General features: G+C 36.0%; 1 protein-coding gene and 2 long non-coding RNA genes across 3 annotated transcripts in view; 1 reads left to right on the top strand and 2 right to left on the bottom strand.

The window, feature by feature from the left end:
• The window catches only part of LOC124438154, a 105,213-nt gene that overhangs the window by 84,585 nt on the left and 612 nt on the right, over positions 1-20,016 (top strand). The window contains exons 22-36 of the mRNA XM_046988149.1: positions 9-116; positions 448-1,133; positions 1,262-1,877; positions 3,744-3,797; positions 4,742-4,795; positions 5,170-5,250; positions 6,096-6,119; positions 7,006-7,718; positions 8,066-8,450; positions 8,572-8,598; positions 8,792-8,869; positions 9,343-9,396; positions 17,093-17,958; positions 19,128-19,412; positions 19,513-19,749. Coding sequence (XP_046844105.1) covers positions 9-116; positions 448-1,133; positions 1,262-1,877; positions 3,744-3,797; positions 4,742-4,795; positions 5,170-5,250; positions 6,096-6,119; positions 7,006-7,718; positions 8,066-8,450; positions 8,572-8,598; positions 8,792-8,869; positions 9,343-9,396; positions 17,093-17,958; positions 19,128-19,412; positions 19,513-19,749 — 4,268 coding nt within the window. The remainder of the gene's footprint in view (positions 1-8; positions 117-447; positions 1,134-1,261; positions 1,878-3,743; positions 3,798-4,741; positions 4,796-5,169; positions 5,251-6,095; positions 6,120-7,005; positions 7,719-8,065; positions 8,451-8,571; positions 8,599-8,791; positions 8,870-9,342; positions 9,397-17,092; positions 17,959-19,127; positions 19,413-19,512; positions 19,750-20,016) is intronic.
• On the bottom strand, positions 9,450-19,993 carry LOC124438211. Its single transcript, XR_006946020.1, has 3 exons — positions 19,984-19,993; positions 10,562-10,567; positions 9,450-9,532 (listed from the first exon to the last, which is right to left on the bottom strand). It is a non-coding gene; the product is annotated as an uncharacterized LOC124438211 (long non-coding RNA).
• Positions 9,612-9,825, bottom strand: LOC124438209. The gene is made up of 2 exons (XR_006946018.1): positions 9,722-9,825; positions 9,612-9,656 (listed from the first exon to the last, which is right to left on the bottom strand). It is a non-coding gene; the product is annotated as an uncharacterized LOC124438209 (long non-coding RNA).

A 20,016-nucleotide genomic window follows, 5' to 3' on the forward strand; every position in this document is an offset into this window, starting at 1 on the left:
TACTACAGAGACATACACTTATTCAAGCCAACTTGAAATTGCTGAGAAAACGGACAACAAAATACTCAATCTGAAGCTTCTAGCCCAGATGCACACCAATGAATATCACAAATTTGGTAAGACACTATTTAAAATATAAAGCTAATTGTTTGCAATAAAAATGTTAGATATCGAATCCACATTCCCGTTGATTATCTAAAGTTATAAAGGTAGGTCACATTTTCGCAGTTTATATTTAAGCAATTTTAAATATTTCCTCATGATTATGTAGCAAATGTACTTTGAAACCACGATTTGTGCTTGCACTTAAAACTAACAGAGCCAGAGACGTACTGAAATTTAGACTGATGAAAACTTTTACACCACATTAACATTAAAATTATTGAAATGTCTATTGACTATTTGACTATTTTTTATATTTTGCTAAATGGCAAAAATTATTTTAAGTTGGGTTGTCGCAAAAATGGAATTGCGTTGACAAATCAGTGATGCATCGCGAAAAGTTTGAAATGATGCAAAAACATTGGCTTGAACATCCAGGTGATATTAGAATTAAAGGCGATGTACGTGTGATTTTCGTGAAAAAGTTCTTGATTAGCGAAGGAAGTGGTGGAACCGTTTATCTTGGCTTGGGAAAGGATGGTTATGGAAAAGCTGTTAAACGAATCCTTAAATATAGCTGTATCCATCTTGCTCTACGAGAAAAGAATGTTTTGAATGAGGCAAACGCAAAGAAGTCGAAGCATGTTGTAAAGTATTGGAACTTTGTAGAAGAGGAAGGAGAAGGTTTTGTCTATTTGATATCAGACTTGTGCGAACAAACTTTGACAAGTTTTGTTGAGTCTACTAGATTAGATAAACTTCACGAAGTCCTTCCCAATATTCTTAGACAAATTTTAAATGGATTATCTGATCTTCATAATGGCCCAAGTTCTATTCTTCATCGGGATTTAAAGCCTTCTAATGTTCTTCAAGACGTGGAAGGCAAATTTATGATAGCTGACTTTGGTATTAAACGAATTTTGAAGAGTGGCTCTAACAAACATAAAAGCCATCCTAATAGGGGAACTCAGTATTGGATTGCACCTGAATCGTATATTGATGGTCGTTACAAGAAAGAGTCTGATACAATGGTAGATATGTTCTTTAAAAAATATATAGCTATTGTTCAGTTCTGCAAATAACTAATAAACTCAATTTTTTAGCATTTCAGTATCTACAGTTGATGTTGTGACTATTTATGGGTTTTTTTTAATATTAGTGTGCAGGAATGGTGGCTTATTATGTTGCAACGAAAGGGGAACATGCATTTGCAACTGAAGAGAATATATTGAAAAACTTGTTAGATGGAAACCCTGTTGGCTTGAAGAAAATCGATGATGTTCAACTTAAAGATTTTCTTTCATGGATGCTACAGCATAAGCCTGAACTCAGGCCATCAGCCAACGAAGCGTTAAAACATCCTTATCTACAATCCAATGAGGAAAAGTTTGACATGCTGTGTGATGTTGGAAACCAACCGGAGATAAAACAACCACAATATCAAAATTCAGATGTTCGTAAGCAGTTGGATTGTCCCACAGAATGGATGAAACGTATCGAGGATGAAGTTTTGAAAGATTTCAAAACATTTGAAGTAAACAACAAAGAAAGAACTGTAACCTACGAGTCTTCATGGTCAAGTTGTTTGAGATTCATACGTAACGTTGGTCAGCACTGGCATGATAAAACTCGTTCAGGCCTATCGCCATATATCAAGGAAGGAAACTATAAAGAGTATTTCATGCAACGTTTTCCCGAACTTCCTCTACTGGTGCACAAAATTATTAGGTCGACTGACTGGAAAACAAGACCTGATCTCAAAAAACATTTTACGAGTAAGTAAAGCATTCGAAATTATTTTTAGTGTATACGAATTACGCAGCTATATATAAAGATCAATTTACGATTTACAATGTCGAAACTTTGATAGTAATTTTCACTCTACTTGTTTGCCTTAATTATAAAATATATTTGTATTTGATATTGCTTGATTTTAAGCAATTACTCTTGCAAATAATTTTAGATACCATACATGTTTGAAAACAAAGTATTTGATGGAAAGAAACGTAAATCAAATACCTGCATAATTATTTATTCTTATACCCTGATGCTGAGTTTCTACAACGTACCTATGTTATATAGCTCTATGATCATATTTACAGTTGTAAGGTTTTACTTTGCATTCTCATTAGAAAACATAGATTGCATTAGCTAAATGTTTGTTTCACGATCTATGCGCAAATATAGAATGATGTTCTGTCATATTTTTATTGTCTTATTTGAACAGTACAATAACATATTTTCACAGTGCAATTAGAGTTAAGCTGCACTGTCATTAACTAATCACAGACGAGAAATATCTCAATGCTGTGTTTTAAAATTATCATTCTTTAATGTAATATAATTGACTTTTCTAGCATTTCGTGGCCGCAATTCGTATGTATTATTTTTTTAATTGCGTTTACAGGGTGTATTTGGGAATCAATTACTGCTGAATCTTGCATATTTTAAGCTTCTGCCAATTTCAAATATGTGCAGTTTTTTAGACACCTTGTACAGCATGTATCAAAAAATTGCAAATAGCATAATTTGTTTTTACGAGAATATAACATTAAAAAATGCCTGTACAACTAATTACGCTTCGGGGATTTAAAAGTTGAAGTAATTTTAATTCACTTTATGTGCTTATTTTCATAGAAATTTATGTATACATTTATAATGCTACGTGAATGCCAACTTAGAAAATTCTTGCAGACATTTTAGAACATCTGAAAGTTATCTTATAGGTTATTATCATTCTATCATCTTTTCCATTATCATTTGCAATATGTTATGATAGACATGTTTTCATCATGTCTATTATCGTTTACAAACGTCTCAAATCCTTTTTGGTATTTTTTTTCAGATTATCAATTGAAAAAATCTAAAATTTGCATTACCAATCCGATTATCATTTGTTATTATTGGCGACTAAATTACTTTGATTTTAGGCTTGAGTAGAACTATAAATAATGCGCATTAAATGTAGAAAGTATTAAAGAGAAAACATACAATTGTAAAAAGTAAAAGTACTGTGTACCATTCTGGGCATAACCAAATACCTATAGTTAAAATAATTTTTTGAAGGTCCTTTTTCGATTTGCTAAAAATGCGCTCGGATTTTTCCTAGTAAGACCATCTTACACAGCAGTCACGACGAAATCAGTATGATCAAGTTTGTTTACAAAACATATGACACTTTGTCGTAAACAAACAACCATTTACAGCTCCCAAAAATCTGTTAAAAAGTTAAATAGCTAGAAGGGAACTTTCTTTTTGTGTGGTGTTTAACAAATAAAAGTTTACATTTGTTGCAATACTTTTTAATAATATTATCATTCTTTAATGTTTCATATTTACATTGCTTCAGCTTCTGAAGAAACGAAATCATTGCTATATTTACTAAATGATAATTACAGTGCTGCTGATATTGGTATAACGTCTACATCAGGACGTAATAAGTAATGGATTTTTTATGCAAATATTTACACATACGTAATCCATGTCCTTTAAAAGTCAAACACAAACAATTAAGAGTCGTTTATATCATGCGTATCATTCATATGTTTGTAAAAGGTCAGATAAGAGAGTTTTAGAATTTGTCATCATGCTGTAATGTTATTTAATTGCATAGCAAGAAATTAATTTGATTTATCTATTAGATGATAATAACAGTGAAGTCATCATTGGTGTTTCGCCTTCCACATCGAAACCTGGTAAGCAAAAGTATATTTTTACCAAACATTTGCTGCCCAAACATTTCCATGTTTTTCAACGCTAAACACAAACAATAATTTATAACCTGATAAATGAATTTTGAAAGGTATCGTTATATGTAGCCCACTAAAAATCTTTTAATTCAAAAATAATGCAAATGTTGTGGATCATAATCATGTGAAAATTTTAAACTTTGTAAACATAGAAATTTGATCAATATGTATAGAAAGTGGAAACTGGCTATGATGCTAAAAGTGAATTGTGAAAACTATCATGATCAACGTGTCGGTTACATGTATACGTTACACGTACACAAATGAACTTAAATAAAATATTGTTGAAAACATCCTTTTAAATTATATTATTTGTTTATTGATAGTCAATAAAAGCCAATAATTATGTTTACAAATACATAGTTTCATTTAGCGCTTAGGTGGTAGCTAGATGCCCTGATGTTGGATCTAAGTTATTCGTTTCCTTTAACTTTTTTTTGTGAAAAATAACTGTTTCAAGAGATATTTATAATGTGTTATGAAAGAGTAAATTATTAGTTTTACGGAAAAACTTGCAATAAAACCACCCAAAATATTACAAACCACAAAGTAAGGTAGTTCAACACACTGGTTCAACTCCCTCTTTGCAAACACACGGTATTAGCATAACAATGCATGTAATATTTGCAAGACTGAATAACATACAATAAATGGTTACGTAAATGCAAATTCTAAATAAATTATGGCTCGCTGAAAGGTTTGAGGGGGAGTGTTCTACGTCCTGGGACCAGCTTTATTGTGTCTTTATTGGATCAACTATCCCAAAATTTTAGTCAGACCGACATTTTTCGTCTTTTATCCGTTTCTGGACCGACTTTTATTCATATTTTACAAAAGCTGGGTAGTGTAACATATGATATACACGTTTATTTTCTTTATCATTTGTTTAGATGCAGATGATAATTTGGATGAACACCTTTGGATGAACACAAGTATTTCCGAAGGTAACCTTAAAAACATTATGTTCTTTAAGTCTCCGAACTCTTTTCACCTCGACAGATGCTTTCATCTTTGATTTTTCAATCTTAATGTTTCCGCATTTAAAGGGAACTGTACTGCATATTTACATAAGATCGTTAAACTAGAACATTTGCATAAGATCGTTAAAAGTATGCAAAGCCGATTTGGGCAGGAAAAAATTAAAATGCATGCCAAAAAATGTTCTTTTTTGAAAATGTTCTTGTGACTTAGATATTGGTTTGAGTCGTTTAAAAAATAACAGGCGTTGTTTTCAAAATGTCAGCGTTTTGACAGATTGCTATTTTTAACTACTACTTATATTATCATTTGGTAATATTATTTATTTGCATTGTTCCAGCTTCGAAAAAAAGGAAACCTTCTGTATGTCAATCGAATGATAATGACAGTTTCGAAGACAGCGATGCAATCCCTTCATTGGGTAACAAAATTTCATTTTTCAGAAAAATCATTCTTCATTGCTATTTTCATCATTCTATCATTGCTATTTTTAACTACTTCTGTTTAAAAGGTGCAAAATAATGAATTTTAAAAGGTTTACTCGTTCCCATACTGTCACCATTTTACGATGGTGAGATACTCAACTGTGAATCGAATGCAAAACATAAATATAAACTTTGTGCTAGGGATTAATGATGGTTGACTTAATGCAGAAAATAGTGTGGAAGAAGGATACCTTTGTGAATGATTTTTATATATCCGTGTTTATAAACCTGCAACATTCTTAATAAATCAAAGCGTTCTCAACTTTCACTGTGTTGCAACTAAAATAATTTTTTGCTCTTGCGCTTGCACACGACGATAATAAAATTTTTGTTTTCAAAATTGATTGTTCAAACTATATGCTTGTCTACAATAACCTTAAAAGTATAATGATAGTTGTATATAAAAATACTTTTATTTGTTTCCACATATTACATCATTACTCATGTGACGACCAATATCTCGACCAATGGATATTTTCCTCGTAATCAATACAGAAACAAAAATGTTATTGTTGAAGAGAAAAACCAATCAAAATTACTTCTTATAATGGAAAATTGTAATTTGTGGCTCTGTAATTTTTATATTTTCTTATATTTATAATCGGTGTGGTATTATGTTGCGACCAAATCTTAAAATAAGCCCATACATTAACATTGTTTATGATAAAGAGCTCATTAAATTGTTTTGTTGTGTTATAAATCAACAAAAAATGCTCTAGTTGCTCCTCACTATAATAATATAATATTTTAATATTATTTTATTATTTACTTTATAATGCAGAAAAGGGAAAACAACGTTTGGAAGGTTGGTATAACGAATTATTTTCAGTTTCGTAAAGCATTATGATTAATTTTTTTTACTACTCTCAATTGCTCGAGTTGGAAAATGCTGGGTAAATTTTTTTAATTCTCAGAATTTTTTAATGACTATTAATTAGGAATGAAAAATTCTTTACATTGCATGCATAAAAATGTCCGTGTCTGAACGTAAAGTGCAGCATGTCGTAAGCAACCATTTTAACTATTTCTCATTTTTTCCAGTTAAAACAAAGTCAGTTATTGAAAGGATCATTGCTTTGTAACATTTGTAGAGATCATTGAGTAAATTCAATTTATTTTAAGAGGATTTTTGGTCATAATATTCAGATATTAAATTTCATGTTTTATGTTAATGTGAATAGGATGTGTGTTTTATCTTTTGCAGAATTCCTCAATCTAGTGTAGAAGATCTAGCGTTTGTCAAAATGAATTATAGATGCTAATTTCAAAATTTTAAATTCAAAATATATTCAAACCAAAACTATTGAATTTGAATTTCAAAAAAATTAAACTTTATCAATGGAGTTGCCTCTTTGTATTTGGAAATGGAAATATGTTTAAGCATGAGCTGCAGCAATTTATTTTGACGTACCCTAGATCCGTCACTGGCTTTATTGAGTTAAAGGTTGGTATGGTCTTGCAATGAACTAATCGTGGAACGTCGATTATTGATGACCAACTCATTTCTACCGGAGTAAATGTTATTTCCATATCAAAGTAAAAATATCCGTGTTTTCTCATCCTGAAAAAACACAGCAGTGTTATATGTTATGTGATATTGCCAAAACAAATAAAACTGTGAATTGATGAATTTATTGCAAGAATTTATCAGTCCTTTTTTAATCTTTCCTGATTTGTACTTCTCTTTTAAGTTCAAGAATTGTTGCGTCAACCATGGAAATGTTTTGATAAATCATTAATACATCAGAAAAAGTTTAAAAAGATGGAGGAATATGGACGCAAACATCCAGAAAAAGTTACACTGCTCAATGAATTGCGTGTAATCTTCATGAAGGAGTTTTTGCTTGGCAAGGGAAGTGATGGAACCCGTGTTTACCTAGCCCTGGGAAATAATGGCTATGGAAAAGCAGTAAAGCGAATACCCAAAGATAGCGGCAATGACTTTGCAAATCGAGAAAAAGAAATTTTTAATGAGTTGAATGCAAAGCGTTCAAATTATGTTGTGAATTTTTGGGATTTAAAAGAGAACCTTGACGAAGAATATTTGTACATGATTTTAGATTTGTGTGAAGAATCGCTAGAGAGTTATGTGAAATCTTCTTCTTTGCAAGATCTTCAAAAAGTCGTTCCTAAAGTTCTTATTCAGATCTTAAATGGTCTAGTTCACCTTCACAGCGGTGAGCGTCCTATTCTTCATCGGGATTTAAGACCCTCGAACGTTCTTCGAGATGTACAAGGAAATTTTTTAATCGCTGACTTTGGTATAAGTCATATGTTATCTGATGAAACTTCGACACATCGGAGCATACAAAGAGGAGCTAAATATTGGATAGCTCCAGAGTCATATAACGCATCAGATGAATCAATTGATAAAGTTCGTTACAAAAAAGAGTCTGACATTTTGGTAAGTTCTTGAAGTAGAACTAGAGGTCCAACTACAGCTCAATGTTGTGTTTGCATTTGAATGTTGTATTTGGTAGTGATAATGATTTTGCCTCAATTTTTTTCTTTACCTCGATTGTATCGTCAAAATAAATTAATTTTTGATAAACGTGTTACAGTTACAGTTGTATGTTCCTTATTTAAATTGCTTTTGATACATATATATGGCTACAATTCTGTTTGGAGAACATTTCTTAGATTTTTTACGCTGCACATTATTGTTGAGTTCTGCAAATCGCAAATAAATTTAATCTTTAAGGTTTTAGTATCCACCACTGACTGTTTATGACAATTTTTTATTGAAAATAGAACGCAGGAATGGTGGCTTATTATGTTGCAACAAAGGGAAAACATCCTTTTGGACCTGAGGCGAATAGACTAAAAAACATGTTGGATGGAAAACCAGTTGGTTTGGAAGAAATCAAAGATGTTCAACTTAAAGATCTTCTTTCATGGATGCTACAACGACAACCAGGAGACAGGCCATCTGCCGATAAGGCATTAAAGCACCCTTATCTACAAACAGGCGAAGAGAAATTTAACATGCTGCGTGATATGGGGAACCAACTGGAGGTGAAACATTCACAAGGTCAAAATTCTCCCCCTTCAGACGTTCATACGCCTCTTCTGGTGCACAAAATCATAAAGTCGACTGACTGTAAAACAAAACCTGATCTCAAGAAACATTTTACGAGTAAGTAAGAGCTACGAAAATGATTTTTTTCCTCGATGTTGTAGCTAATTAATGGTTCCATGACACTATAATGTTCAAACTTAATTGTCTTTTTCACCGTAATCGTACATTCGTTTTCTAGGATTTACTATTTTGATGTTGATTTCTGGTAATTATTATTTTAGTTTTGAGGTTTTCAATTATCCTCTCACAACTCTCAACTGCTTTTAGTTTTATGTATTTTATGCATGGTGTCAAGATGTTTACTATTTCATTATTTCTCATTTGGGGTAAGGTTGGTCGTTTGGCAGCCTTATAACATTTCTTTATTTTAAATTACTCTTGCAACCATGCGTTCTTAGTTACCAAGTTGGTTGAACAACTTGAAGAAATCAATGGAAAGAAAAGTGAAGACATAAATTGTGATATGGATCTTGACGGTAAATATAAATCTTGCTTTGTCACTCTTAAATCATAAATCTTAGGCTTGTAGGAGAGTAAGAATTAAACATAAGCAAAATGATGTGGTAAAATGAAAAGAAGAGCTGATGTGTTTGTTTGAAAGGATATAGTTATATATTTAGTCATTGAATTAAGAAAATCCATTAATCACCAAAATGTAGTTTTATTTTCGATGATTTGACTGAATGATGGTTCCGTGACAATATGCAAGAGATACCTGCAAGCTTAAAAATCTTTCTATGAATTAATATTTTTTATGGGTATTTTATAAATGCTCTGCATTATTTCTCTCAACTCCATTCAACTTTAGTTGTGTACATTGTATTTTAGACTTATATCTGAGAAAGTTAATTATTTTGTTTGTGTATTTCTCATTCGAAAGTAGTTTTGTTTTTCTGGCTGTAATTTGAGTTTGCTTGAATTAAAATAGTTTCCTTTTGCTTCCATCTAGTAGAAATTGAAAGAGTAAATGGAAGGAAAAACAAAGAAAGCCCAAGTCATAACGGTATTTGATAGCAACAAATTTATTTGTTTGTGTGGAGGGGGTCTATTGTGCATTGTTTTCGTGGATTAGTTTGAAGTGGTATGCTTTTAACATTTGTTCACTTGTTCAAAGTTGTGAATAAGTCGTTTGTAGGTGCCTATAAGCTTCAACAATTCCAGGCTTATGTGACCAGCAAGATACTCGTACATAAACTACTATTAAAACGACGACCGGTATACAGATAAGTCTTTATTTCAATGCAATGCGTCAAACGTACGGTTCTAAACGACAGAGTATAGATATTAACATAACCGACAAGGAGGCCTAAAGCCGTAATCATCGTTACCTCGTAATTTGGCCACTAAATATAAACATCCATGTACAAAAAATACACCACTATACATGAATTGTGCTCAATCTCAAAAGACCCCAAAACCATGCTTTTATACGGGTCCTTTTGTTTTCATAATAATTAGCATAATAATTAGCATAACCTAAGCTCTATGCATCTCGATCCTACATACCAGCCCCGAACGACCTACTATACGTCGTTCAATAATTCAAAAAGGATCGAGAGCTACAATACAAATGTTTTCAATGTTAACTTGCGCAAGTTTTAAACAATGTGTCCACCAATCTTGTCGAATAACCAAACATAAACCAATAGATACCGTCGTTTAACGTAAACAAAATAATAATAACAGTTAAGTGACAACAACAATAACGTTCGTTTTCTGAAGAATTTCTCGCTTTACTTCGCAGTCTCCAATAGGCACAACTTCCTGACATCTCGACGATAACGACTTTGATTCGCCGTGCGGATCTCTACTTGCCGAACATGTCCGTTGCTATCGGGAAATGTTTCTTCAACTATCGCTAGAGGCCATTCACCTCTGGGAGTATCTTCCATCACCATCAAAACGACATCACCTTTGATTAAGTTTCGTTTTGGGTGTAGCCATTTCTGTCGTTCTTGCAAACTTGGCAGGTATTCTTTTAACCACCTTGCCCAAAATTGGTCAGCTAACTTCTGCGCTCGTTTCCATATTTCTCGGGGGTTATTTGCCGTAGGTGAAGAACTTGCACTTGTGCTTATGTTTCGATAACGCAGGAGTAGAGTGTTTGGTGTAAGAGTTGATAAATCTCGAGGGTCATCACACTGCCGTACAAGAGGCCGATCATTCACTATTTTCTCGACTTCGCACATTACTGTAAGGAGTGTTTCATCATCAACAACTCGGTCTCCTATTATAACACGCATTTGCTTCCTGATTGTTCTGATCATGCGCTCCCAAACTCCCCCGCTATGGCTTGCTTTCGGAGCAGAGAAATGCCATTGAATTCCCTTTTCTCTTAGACGATCTAATATTCTAGCTTGATTCCAATTTTGCAACATTTGCTTAACTTCAGATTCCGCTCCTCTAAAATTCGTCCCGTTGTCACTGAACAACTCATTCGGCGGTCCGCGTCGACTGACGAACCTACATACGGCTTGAATGAAGGAATCTGTCGATAGGTCATGTGCAATCTCAATGTGTATGGCCCTTATGGCTAAGCAAGTGAATACACAGCCATATCGTTTTCAGTTCCTCTTTTATATTTGACTTTAAGAGGTCCAAAATAATCGACTCCCACAGATGAAAACGGGTACTCACCAGATTTCACACGAGCTTTTGGCAGTGGGGCCATTATCTGCTTCCCTGGAGACTGGTTTCGGCGACGACACGGAACACAATTATTGACTATACTCTTCACAGTGCTAGGTCCCTTTATTATCCAGAAGCGTTGCCGTATTGCTGCTAGAGTTTGACTGGTTCCAGCGTGACCTTCCTTTGCATGGTAATACCGGACAATGAGCTTTGTAACGTGATGACTGGAATCAAGAATTGCGGGATGTTTAGATTCTTCCGGCAGCGATGATTTATCCAAACGTCCACCAACTCTCACAATTCCTCCGGCGATGACTGGACATAGTTTAGCGTATCTCTCTCTCATAGTTTTCTCGTTGATAGATGAACTTCGTTGGGTAAGTTTAATTATTTCCTGGGTTGCCGATTCAATCTCTTTTACCTTTAGAGGACCACGTTGTACTTCTAATCCTGGACCGTTTGGATAACGGCTTAAGATGTACTGTTTGAATCTTAGCAGCCATGCAACCGACTTCTGCAATCTGTACCATTCGGATGTTCGATGGATAAGTTGTATTAGCGAATCAGGGGGTGCATCCTTTGAGTTGATGACGGCACCAACTCTTGCTTTAGGTTTCTTTACTTCCACATCTGTGTCTTCTACGTCTGGTATGTCATCTAGCTGCGTTGGCCATAATTTGGGATCTTTCCAAAGGAAATCGGGTCCGTTCAACCAAAACTGCAAGTCCCGTTGGTCTTGGCCTGTTGCGCGACCAAGACTTATACCTCTTGATGCAAGGTCGGCTGGGTTGAGCTTGGTTGGCACATGTCTCCATTGATTCGGAGTAGAAGCATCGTGAATAACTTGTAATCGATTCGCTACAAAGGTTTGAAACCTTTTGTTCTCGCTCTTAATGTAACGCAGCACTATCATTGAATCGCTCCAGAAAACAATTTGACTTATTGACAGATCCAACTCATCACAAATTTGTTTATTCAGCTTCACGGCCAATGTTGCAGCGGTTAGTTCCAATCTGGGTACCGTGACTGTTTTAAGAGGTGCAACTCTTGATTTGCCCATAACTAAGGTACAATGAATCCTTCCTTGGGTATCTTCCAGCCGAAGGTACGTTGCTACCCATATCCTTCAGTCGATGCGTCAGCAAAATAGTGGAGTTCCGCATTCCTTGTCTTGTTAAATTCGTGCGGTTTATAGCATCGAGGTATTTCTAATTTCACAAGGGAATGGAATTCGCTTTGCCAGTCATGCCATATTTCGCTTGTCTCGATTGGGAGATCTTCGTCCCAGCCGTGATTTACTCGACACAGGTTTTGCATTATGCGTTTGGCTGGTAAAACGACAGGAGCGACTAGACCAAGGGATCGTAGACCGAAGCTATGAACGATAGAATCCCTTTCTTGACTCTGCTTTCAATTTGCTTCCCGGAATCCCAACGTGTCCCTTTCCGTATTCCACTGAACGCCCAATGCTTTCTCCATCGGCAACTTCTCCAACTGAAGGCTGACGCATGGCGCTCTTTCTTTGTTAGGTACGTGAGATAAGACTTCTCGATCATTTGACACCCACTTTGTGAGATGGAATCCACCGCGAGACAGCAAAACTGGTAGTTCGTCTACCAACTTCATTGCTTCTTTCCTTTCTGGTAAAGACTTGAGACAGTCATCTACATAAAAGTTACGATCAACTGTGTCGACAACTTGTTTGCTGAATTCTTCCCGATTATCTGAAGCTGTTCTTTTTAACGCGTAAGAACAACAACTTGGGAAGAGGTTGCTCCGAATAAATGAACAGTCATTTGATGCTCTACTGGTTCTTTGGATAGATCTCCCTCTGGCCACCATAGAAATCTCAGTGCATTACAGTCTTCTGGCTTAACCTTCACCTGATGGAACATCTTCTCAATATCTGCCATTACCGCTATCTTTTCCTGCCTGAACCGCAACAATACACCAACTAATGAATTGGTATAATCTGGTCCTTGAAGAAGCTGATTATTTAGGGATGCGTTGTGGAACTTCGCAGCACAGTCAAAAACGATTCTTGTCTTTTCTGGTTTTTGCGGGTGTGTCACAGGGTGATGAGGCAGATACCAAACCAGTTTTTTGAGTGACTCGTCCTGTGTATTTTGTTTATCCACTTGAACTACTTTAGCGTGCCCTTTTGAGATGTATTCCTTCATCGTTGCCTTATAATTTGCGTGAAGTATGGGGTCCCTCTCAAGTCGTTTCTTCAAATAAGCAAGTCTCCTTTCAGCCATAGACTTATTGTACGGGAGGAGTGGGTCATCGTATTTCCAAGGAAGACCAATTTCATATTGATGATTTTCTAGCTTGACAGTTCTATCCATTATTGCCTTTGCGCGACGATCCTCGACCGACAGACATTCTTTAACGTCAGCAGCCGACTCGCTAAACTCTGAATTGTAGAGATTTTGCAATTGCTGACGAATGGAACTCATACCATCTTCCCTTTCCATACACCCAAGAGCTTGATCAACATGAATGAAGTTCATCTGAGCTTCTTGATAAGGTTTTCCTTCAGAGGTCCCATCACCGTCCAACCGAGGATTGTCCGTATTGCGTAGGGTTGATTTCTTTTCCCAGAACGCACTTCAAGGGGGCAAAGAGCTTCGGGAACGTCACTTCCAATAAGGATAGTGACTTTCTTATCCACTAAATCGGTTAGATTAACGCCTTTAAGGTGAGACCACCCTTTACATCAGTGTTCGTGGGAATACTTTCTAGAGCAACAGGAAGAGTGTTGGTCGTCCAAACTTTATCTAGTCTGACACCTTTGCCCGTGGATACTCCAACCACATCGAGAGATAACTGTTGACCCTTACTTTTGTGGCTGCCTGAAACAGTCGCTAACGTGAATTCGATGGGTGAGCAATCGGCTCCAAGATCTTCAGCTAAACTGGTTAAGCACATGGTTGTGTTGGAGCCACTGTCTAAGAACGCATAAGTTTCTATCACACGACTACCATAGGGTGCGCTGACCTTAACTGGAATAACTTGCAAACCTATACGACAACTGCTATATGATGAATTTGTCGCGCCAACTCCAGACGTTGGGAGTGCTTTGGATTGGCTGTCGCTTTCAGATGGTTCAGGATTTGAATTACTCCTTTCACTTGATTTAGAATCCTTAGCCTTTATTTCGGATGAGTGTAACAAAGGATGGTGCCTTCTCTGACAACCTTCAACACCGCATATGCGGGCACCTCTGCAGTCTTTCACGAAATGTCCTGGGCTCAAGCAAGCATGACAAACTTTGTGCGTCTTTACTAGGTCTTGTCGTTGCTGAAGATTTTGAGCCCTGAACTTGTGACAGCGTTCAAGATGGTGTGTGCCTTTGCATAGTACGCAGGATAAATTTCTTCCCTTTGATTCACTACTGTCAAATATTCTCTGGCTGTGAGTTGCTAAGTTTGTGCTATTCCCACTAAACAAGAAGGATTTCTTCTTCAATCTGTCAGTTCCATCCTTTCGGGTTTCATTTTTCGAGGTAATCATTTGACCAAAGTACGTACTAGCCACGGCTGCGCGGGATTGTATGAATTCAGTTAAATGAGAGAAATCTGGTGTGATGTGATTGTCGTACATATGGCTTGCTTTATCAGCCCATTTTGACTTGAGATGCATTGGAAGGCGGCTAACTACCCTTCCCAGAGTGTCCATCGAATTGATACTTGCCCGATTTCCTAACTGAATAGAACCAAGGAGACACGTTTCCATATCTCTTGCTAGCTGCGACAATTTCTCGGCTTCGTTTACTCTAATTGGCGGTCCATTCAAGACTTTCTCAAGGAATGCTTGGGTTACGATGTGATTTCGACCAAAGTTTTTTCTCAGGATTTCCTTAGCACGCTTGTATCCTTGATCCGGAGGCATAATGATGCAATGCTCTATCGCTTGTCTTGCTGTTCCTTTACAATACTGAATAAGGTAATTCAGTCGATCTGCATCATTACTTTCTTTACTCTCGACATTCACTTCAAAATTCTTCATGAACAACGGAAAGTTGCGAGGTTCGCCATCAAAACTCATGTATTCCCTTTGAGGCATTCTTAATCCCTTCACTACTTCGTCCATCGTAATCTGCTGCTTCTCTAATAGATATTGTAACTGCGACGAATTGTCTCGTTGCAAGCTTTGCTGAGTTTGACATCCAGTTCCACTGGTTATTATACTTTCTTGGGGTACACAATTTCCGGTAGGAGGTATCGCCAAGCGCTGACTTAAACTGCTTCTGTCGATTGGGGTTGAAGGTTGCTGGACTGGGTTTTTATCTGGTTCACGAGCGTTACTACTACTTTCCCTGTCCGACAGTTGATGTTCAATATCATTACCAAAAACTTCTTCTTCAAGCTTCCGAAGCTCATCTCGACGTCGTTGTATTTCCCGTTTCTTCATAGCCATCTCATGCTCAATTCTCGCCTGATGCATTTCTTTCTCTAGTTTAAGCCTTGCCTCCCTCATCTGCTTGTTCAGCTCTTCTCTTCTATTAATTTCCAATTCTTCAAGTTCACGAAACCGTTCTGCCCATTTTGAATCAAGCGCGCTCGTTACTCCAGCCCCGTTGTCTTCAAAATTTGTTGTTTGCGTCGGCTTTTCCCACGCACGAGCAGTCCGCGTGACGTTCACGTGAGAAGCTGCTTGTTTACCGATATTAGAATTGGACTGGAATACAGGAGCAAGAGGCGATAAAACCGAATTATCCTTCAAAAATGAAGCGACCTGACTTAGACCAAGTTCAAGCTCCTGTTCCTGTTCGTCTGCTACTCGCTCCGGCGAACCCAAACTCGTCGAAGCCTCGTCAGAAACGACAACTTGCTTGTTTTGTACGACGACGTTCGGTCCGCTTTCAGCTCGCTCGCTACCGTCATCTTCAGCGGATTCAATCATGTCTTGATTCGTATTGTTAAGCGAATTCTCTCCAGATTTAGCTCGACTCACTTGACCTGGAGGACTTAACTGTTCGCCAGACGGCTGAAGTACGCGTTTTGATAAGCCTTTAATTTTCGACTTTTTACCTTGACCCTTTCGTTTCTGAGTCATTGCTGATCGATTAAACAACAATTACGAGAACTATATAAGCTTCAACAATTCCAGGCTTATGTGACCAGCAAGATACTCGTACATAAACTACTATTAAAACGACGACCGGTATACAGATAAGTCTTTATTTCAATGCAATGCGTCAAACGTACGGTTCTAAACGACAGAGTATAGATATTAACATAACCGACAAGGAGGCCTAAAGCCGTAATCATCGTTACCTCGTAATTTGGCCACTAAATATAAACATCCATGTACAAAAAATACACCACTATACATGAATTGTGCTCAATCTCAAAAGACCCCAAAACCCATGCTTTTATACGGGTCCTTTTTGTTTTTCATAATAATTAGCATAATAATTAGCATAACCTAAGCTCTATGCATCTCGATCCTACAGTGCCTGTAGTTGTGATCTGTTCAGTTTCTTAATGGGTTTTGTTCTGAGTTAGTATAGCAACTTTTTAACGTGAATAGTATGTATCCAGTGCTGTATGTGATGAACTATGCCGAGTCCTTGCAATTAATGTTGTGATTTGTCATTCGATGATGTTCGGGAATGTGGTTGGTGTTATAAAACGAGTTTTAGACTGTTATTCTCGTGGTGTGGAGCGTCTATTGAATCACAAACGAGTTGTGCACTTATTTTTAATGTTCCATTCGTGGTGGTTATCTGTCATATAGGATTGCAACATGATGGTCTAGCGTGTGTTGATTTGTTGTAATTACCGTTGCGTTTAGCGTTGCTTACAGTACAATGGTAAGCACAACAAGCAAATACACGGACAGCTATAGACTCACCCGTCTCTGTTGTAGTTGTTATAAAATTTTCGTGTAAACTGTAAAGGAAAAGGTGCGCTTACTACCTACCAATACGTGCTACTTTTTTGGTTCCGCTTGGTAGACAATATAATCACTAAATTAGTAAACTTTTATCGTTATTTTTGTGAAAGTTGTTTTGTTAATAATCTATTTTTTTTACTTTTTTACATATGCATCGAATTTAGTATTTTTGAATGATGGATTGGATATGGAAGAGAACGAAGATGTTGCTCAAAGTCTCGATACATGTGGTAGATCATCAATTCAAGTTGAAAACAGCGAGGGTAGTTTGGTGTGGAATGTTGGTAACATGGATAGGTTTCGTCGTTTTTTGGTGTTGGGAAGCGATACAGGCACTTTCTACATTGGCGAAAGAACGTTAGGCTTAGAAAATGCGACAGTCGTCGTGAATCTTTTACGAGCAGGAAGGAGTGTTGAAGTTGTCAATGAAATAGAGAAGTATAGCATTGAAGGACGAACCGTAAGACAGCAGGCCATCGTGTTTTCTCTTGCTGTTTGTGCCCGGAGGGGGGATCTTGCCACAAAAAGACAAGCATACAAGGCTTTACCAAAGATCTGTCGAATTCCGACTCATTTGTTTATGTTTATTGACTTCTGCAAGTTACTTAGTCAGCCTGGCAAAGGTTGGGGTCGTGCCCATAGGAATGCCATAAAACGTTGGTACAAAGAAAAAGATCCATGGAAACTGGCGATGGATCTCACCAAATACCAAAAGCGTGAAGGATGGTCACATAGGGATGTTGCAAGGTTAATGCATCTCAAGGCAGAAGGAATTGGTGTTTCTGATGAGTTGTTTGTTTTAATGAAGTATGTTGTTTGTGGTTGGCAGAAGCTTTTTGAATATTTCTTTCCTGAAGATAAGACAACTCCACATCCTCCTATTGGACATCATGGCAGTGCGATGTTGGTATTTTTTAGGGCAGTTGAAACGATAAAAACAGCGCAAGAGGAGGCAAGAGTGGTTGAACTGATAAATCATCATAATCTTGTTAGAGAACATATTCCAACACATTGGCTTAATTCTAAAGAGGTACAAATATTTCATTTTTAATTTTCTTTTTACATTTCTGAACTTGTAATCATTTCAATGTTAACTTACTGGACTAATTTATAAATTGAGCTAAGAGTTTTTTCTTTTAAATTGAATGTATAGAACAAACCTTTTTATTGCAAACATGTTTAGGCAATCTTATGCCATCGTCAGTGCGAACAAATTAAATGAGCTATGTTACATAAATGTTGTATACTATACATGAAATTCGATAAGTTACTTACAAACAATAGAGATAAGTGTGGGGTTACAATTATTTACAAGTAAATAGCGATATATAATATATAAATACAGTAAATATAGTAGTAATACAGTAATATAGTAAATACAATATATAAAAAGCGAATGATACGTGAAGTGAATGAACTTTGAATATAAAATATATTTACAAACTAAGAAAGATGTTAACACGGTGAACCTGCTTATTAAGTTCAGCTTTGAGCTTCTCTAATTTTAATAGTGGAAGAGAAATTGTCAGCGCGAAGAACTGTAAAGCAGGCATCGTCATAATGTAATTTGCAATTAGGTGAGGATAGGAACCTGTGTGTTTTTAGCGTTATATAAGACTTTCGTATGAGCTCCGAACGTGAGCTCAATGTACTAGAACGCTATTAAATTTTGTGATTATTTTATTCACTAACGAAGAAGTTATTTACAACAGTCGTGAGTATTCTATATATTACAATTTATTTACAGGCTTTTTATATATTTGGCTCAACAAGGTGCAGTTATTACACAGCGGATAATGTACTTGAAATTTGAGTAGTTTTAAGTAATTATAAAGTAGCGCGTTTGAGTAAGTGTAGGATTGGCTATTTCCTCTATTGCTAATACATAAATCTAGATGAATAATATACGCACGTTATGTACGTCACTACATGTTCTTTAATCCTGGAACACACATGATGCATTGTTTCGCATTATATCATATTTTAAATTTTTTTTTAAGTTTGCTTTCCTAACTTCTAAGGTCATTGCTTATGTTAGTGATAATCATCATGTTGGACCCTTTGTTTGTACTACAACTGTGGTATCAGTTTACTTAAATTAAATTTATAAATTGGAAATTCATTATACAAGCATTGCAAAGTCACTCAATCAATAATTGATAAGGTATAATTTTATTGGCAAAATACACATGTTTCTAGGTGTGGGATGCTCTGTTAAAGAAAATGCCAATGACGGCAATGATACGTAACTTAAACAAAATGACGTCCATTGGCTTGCTTGCTGAAGGATCACCTCAGGCTTTAGATGTTTGTAAAAAACTGTGCCATGGGGATCCGTTAAGAAATGAATGCATCCATCCGTTTAACATGTTATTAGCTTTGACAATATACAAGTCTGGAAAGGGTGAGAAAGGTTTTCTTGAATGGAAACCTAATGAGGACATCATCGAAGCATTGGAGGAAGCATTTTATTTATCATTTAAGGTAGACCGAACACACAATCAATTTTTTAACACAAGAAGCTGTTAAGCAGCATTGTGTTTTTTGTTTTGTTTTGTATTTTCAACATTTTGTTCGATTTTAGAATGTTGAACCAACAGGTAAAAGGCACATGCTAGCTCTGGATGTAAGTGGCTCAATGCAATTCAGTAGATGTTTTGGTGCAAGTCCAGTTAGATCTCACATGGCTTCTGCTGCAATGGCTTTGATGACAGCACGAACAGAACAATATTGCAAATTTGTTGCATTCAGTCAAGAAATAGTTTTGATAGGGATGTCCAGTAGCATGAAATTGAATGAAATTTTAAATATTTTTAATGAAGTAAGTTTTTTAAATTTCAAAACCCTTCAGTTCTTTAAATTTATTTGTGCATAGATTCACCTCCTTTGCTATTATTGGCTTTGTGGGACTTGTTTTTAGTTTTAAAAACTGTTTTGGGAAGCATATTAAAATGCAATGTTTTTGTAAGAAGTGCTTAATTATTTATAAGAGACAATGGGTTAGTTTATAGTAATGGTGTACAAACGCAAAACCCTAAAAAATATGTTTGTTAACCTCTAAAAAGAATCGAAGTATGTAGCATAAATA

This window comes from Xenia sp. Carnegie-2017, unplaced genomic scaffold, assembly GCF_021976095.1.
Source record: "Xenia sp. Carnegie-2017 unplaced genomic scaffold, XeniaSp_v1 HiC_scaffold_19, whole genome shotgun sequence".
NCBI classification, from domain to species: domain Eukaryota; kingdom Metazoa; phylum Cnidaria; class Anthozoa; order Malacalcyonacea; family Xeniidae; genus Xenia; species Xenia sp. Carnegie-2017.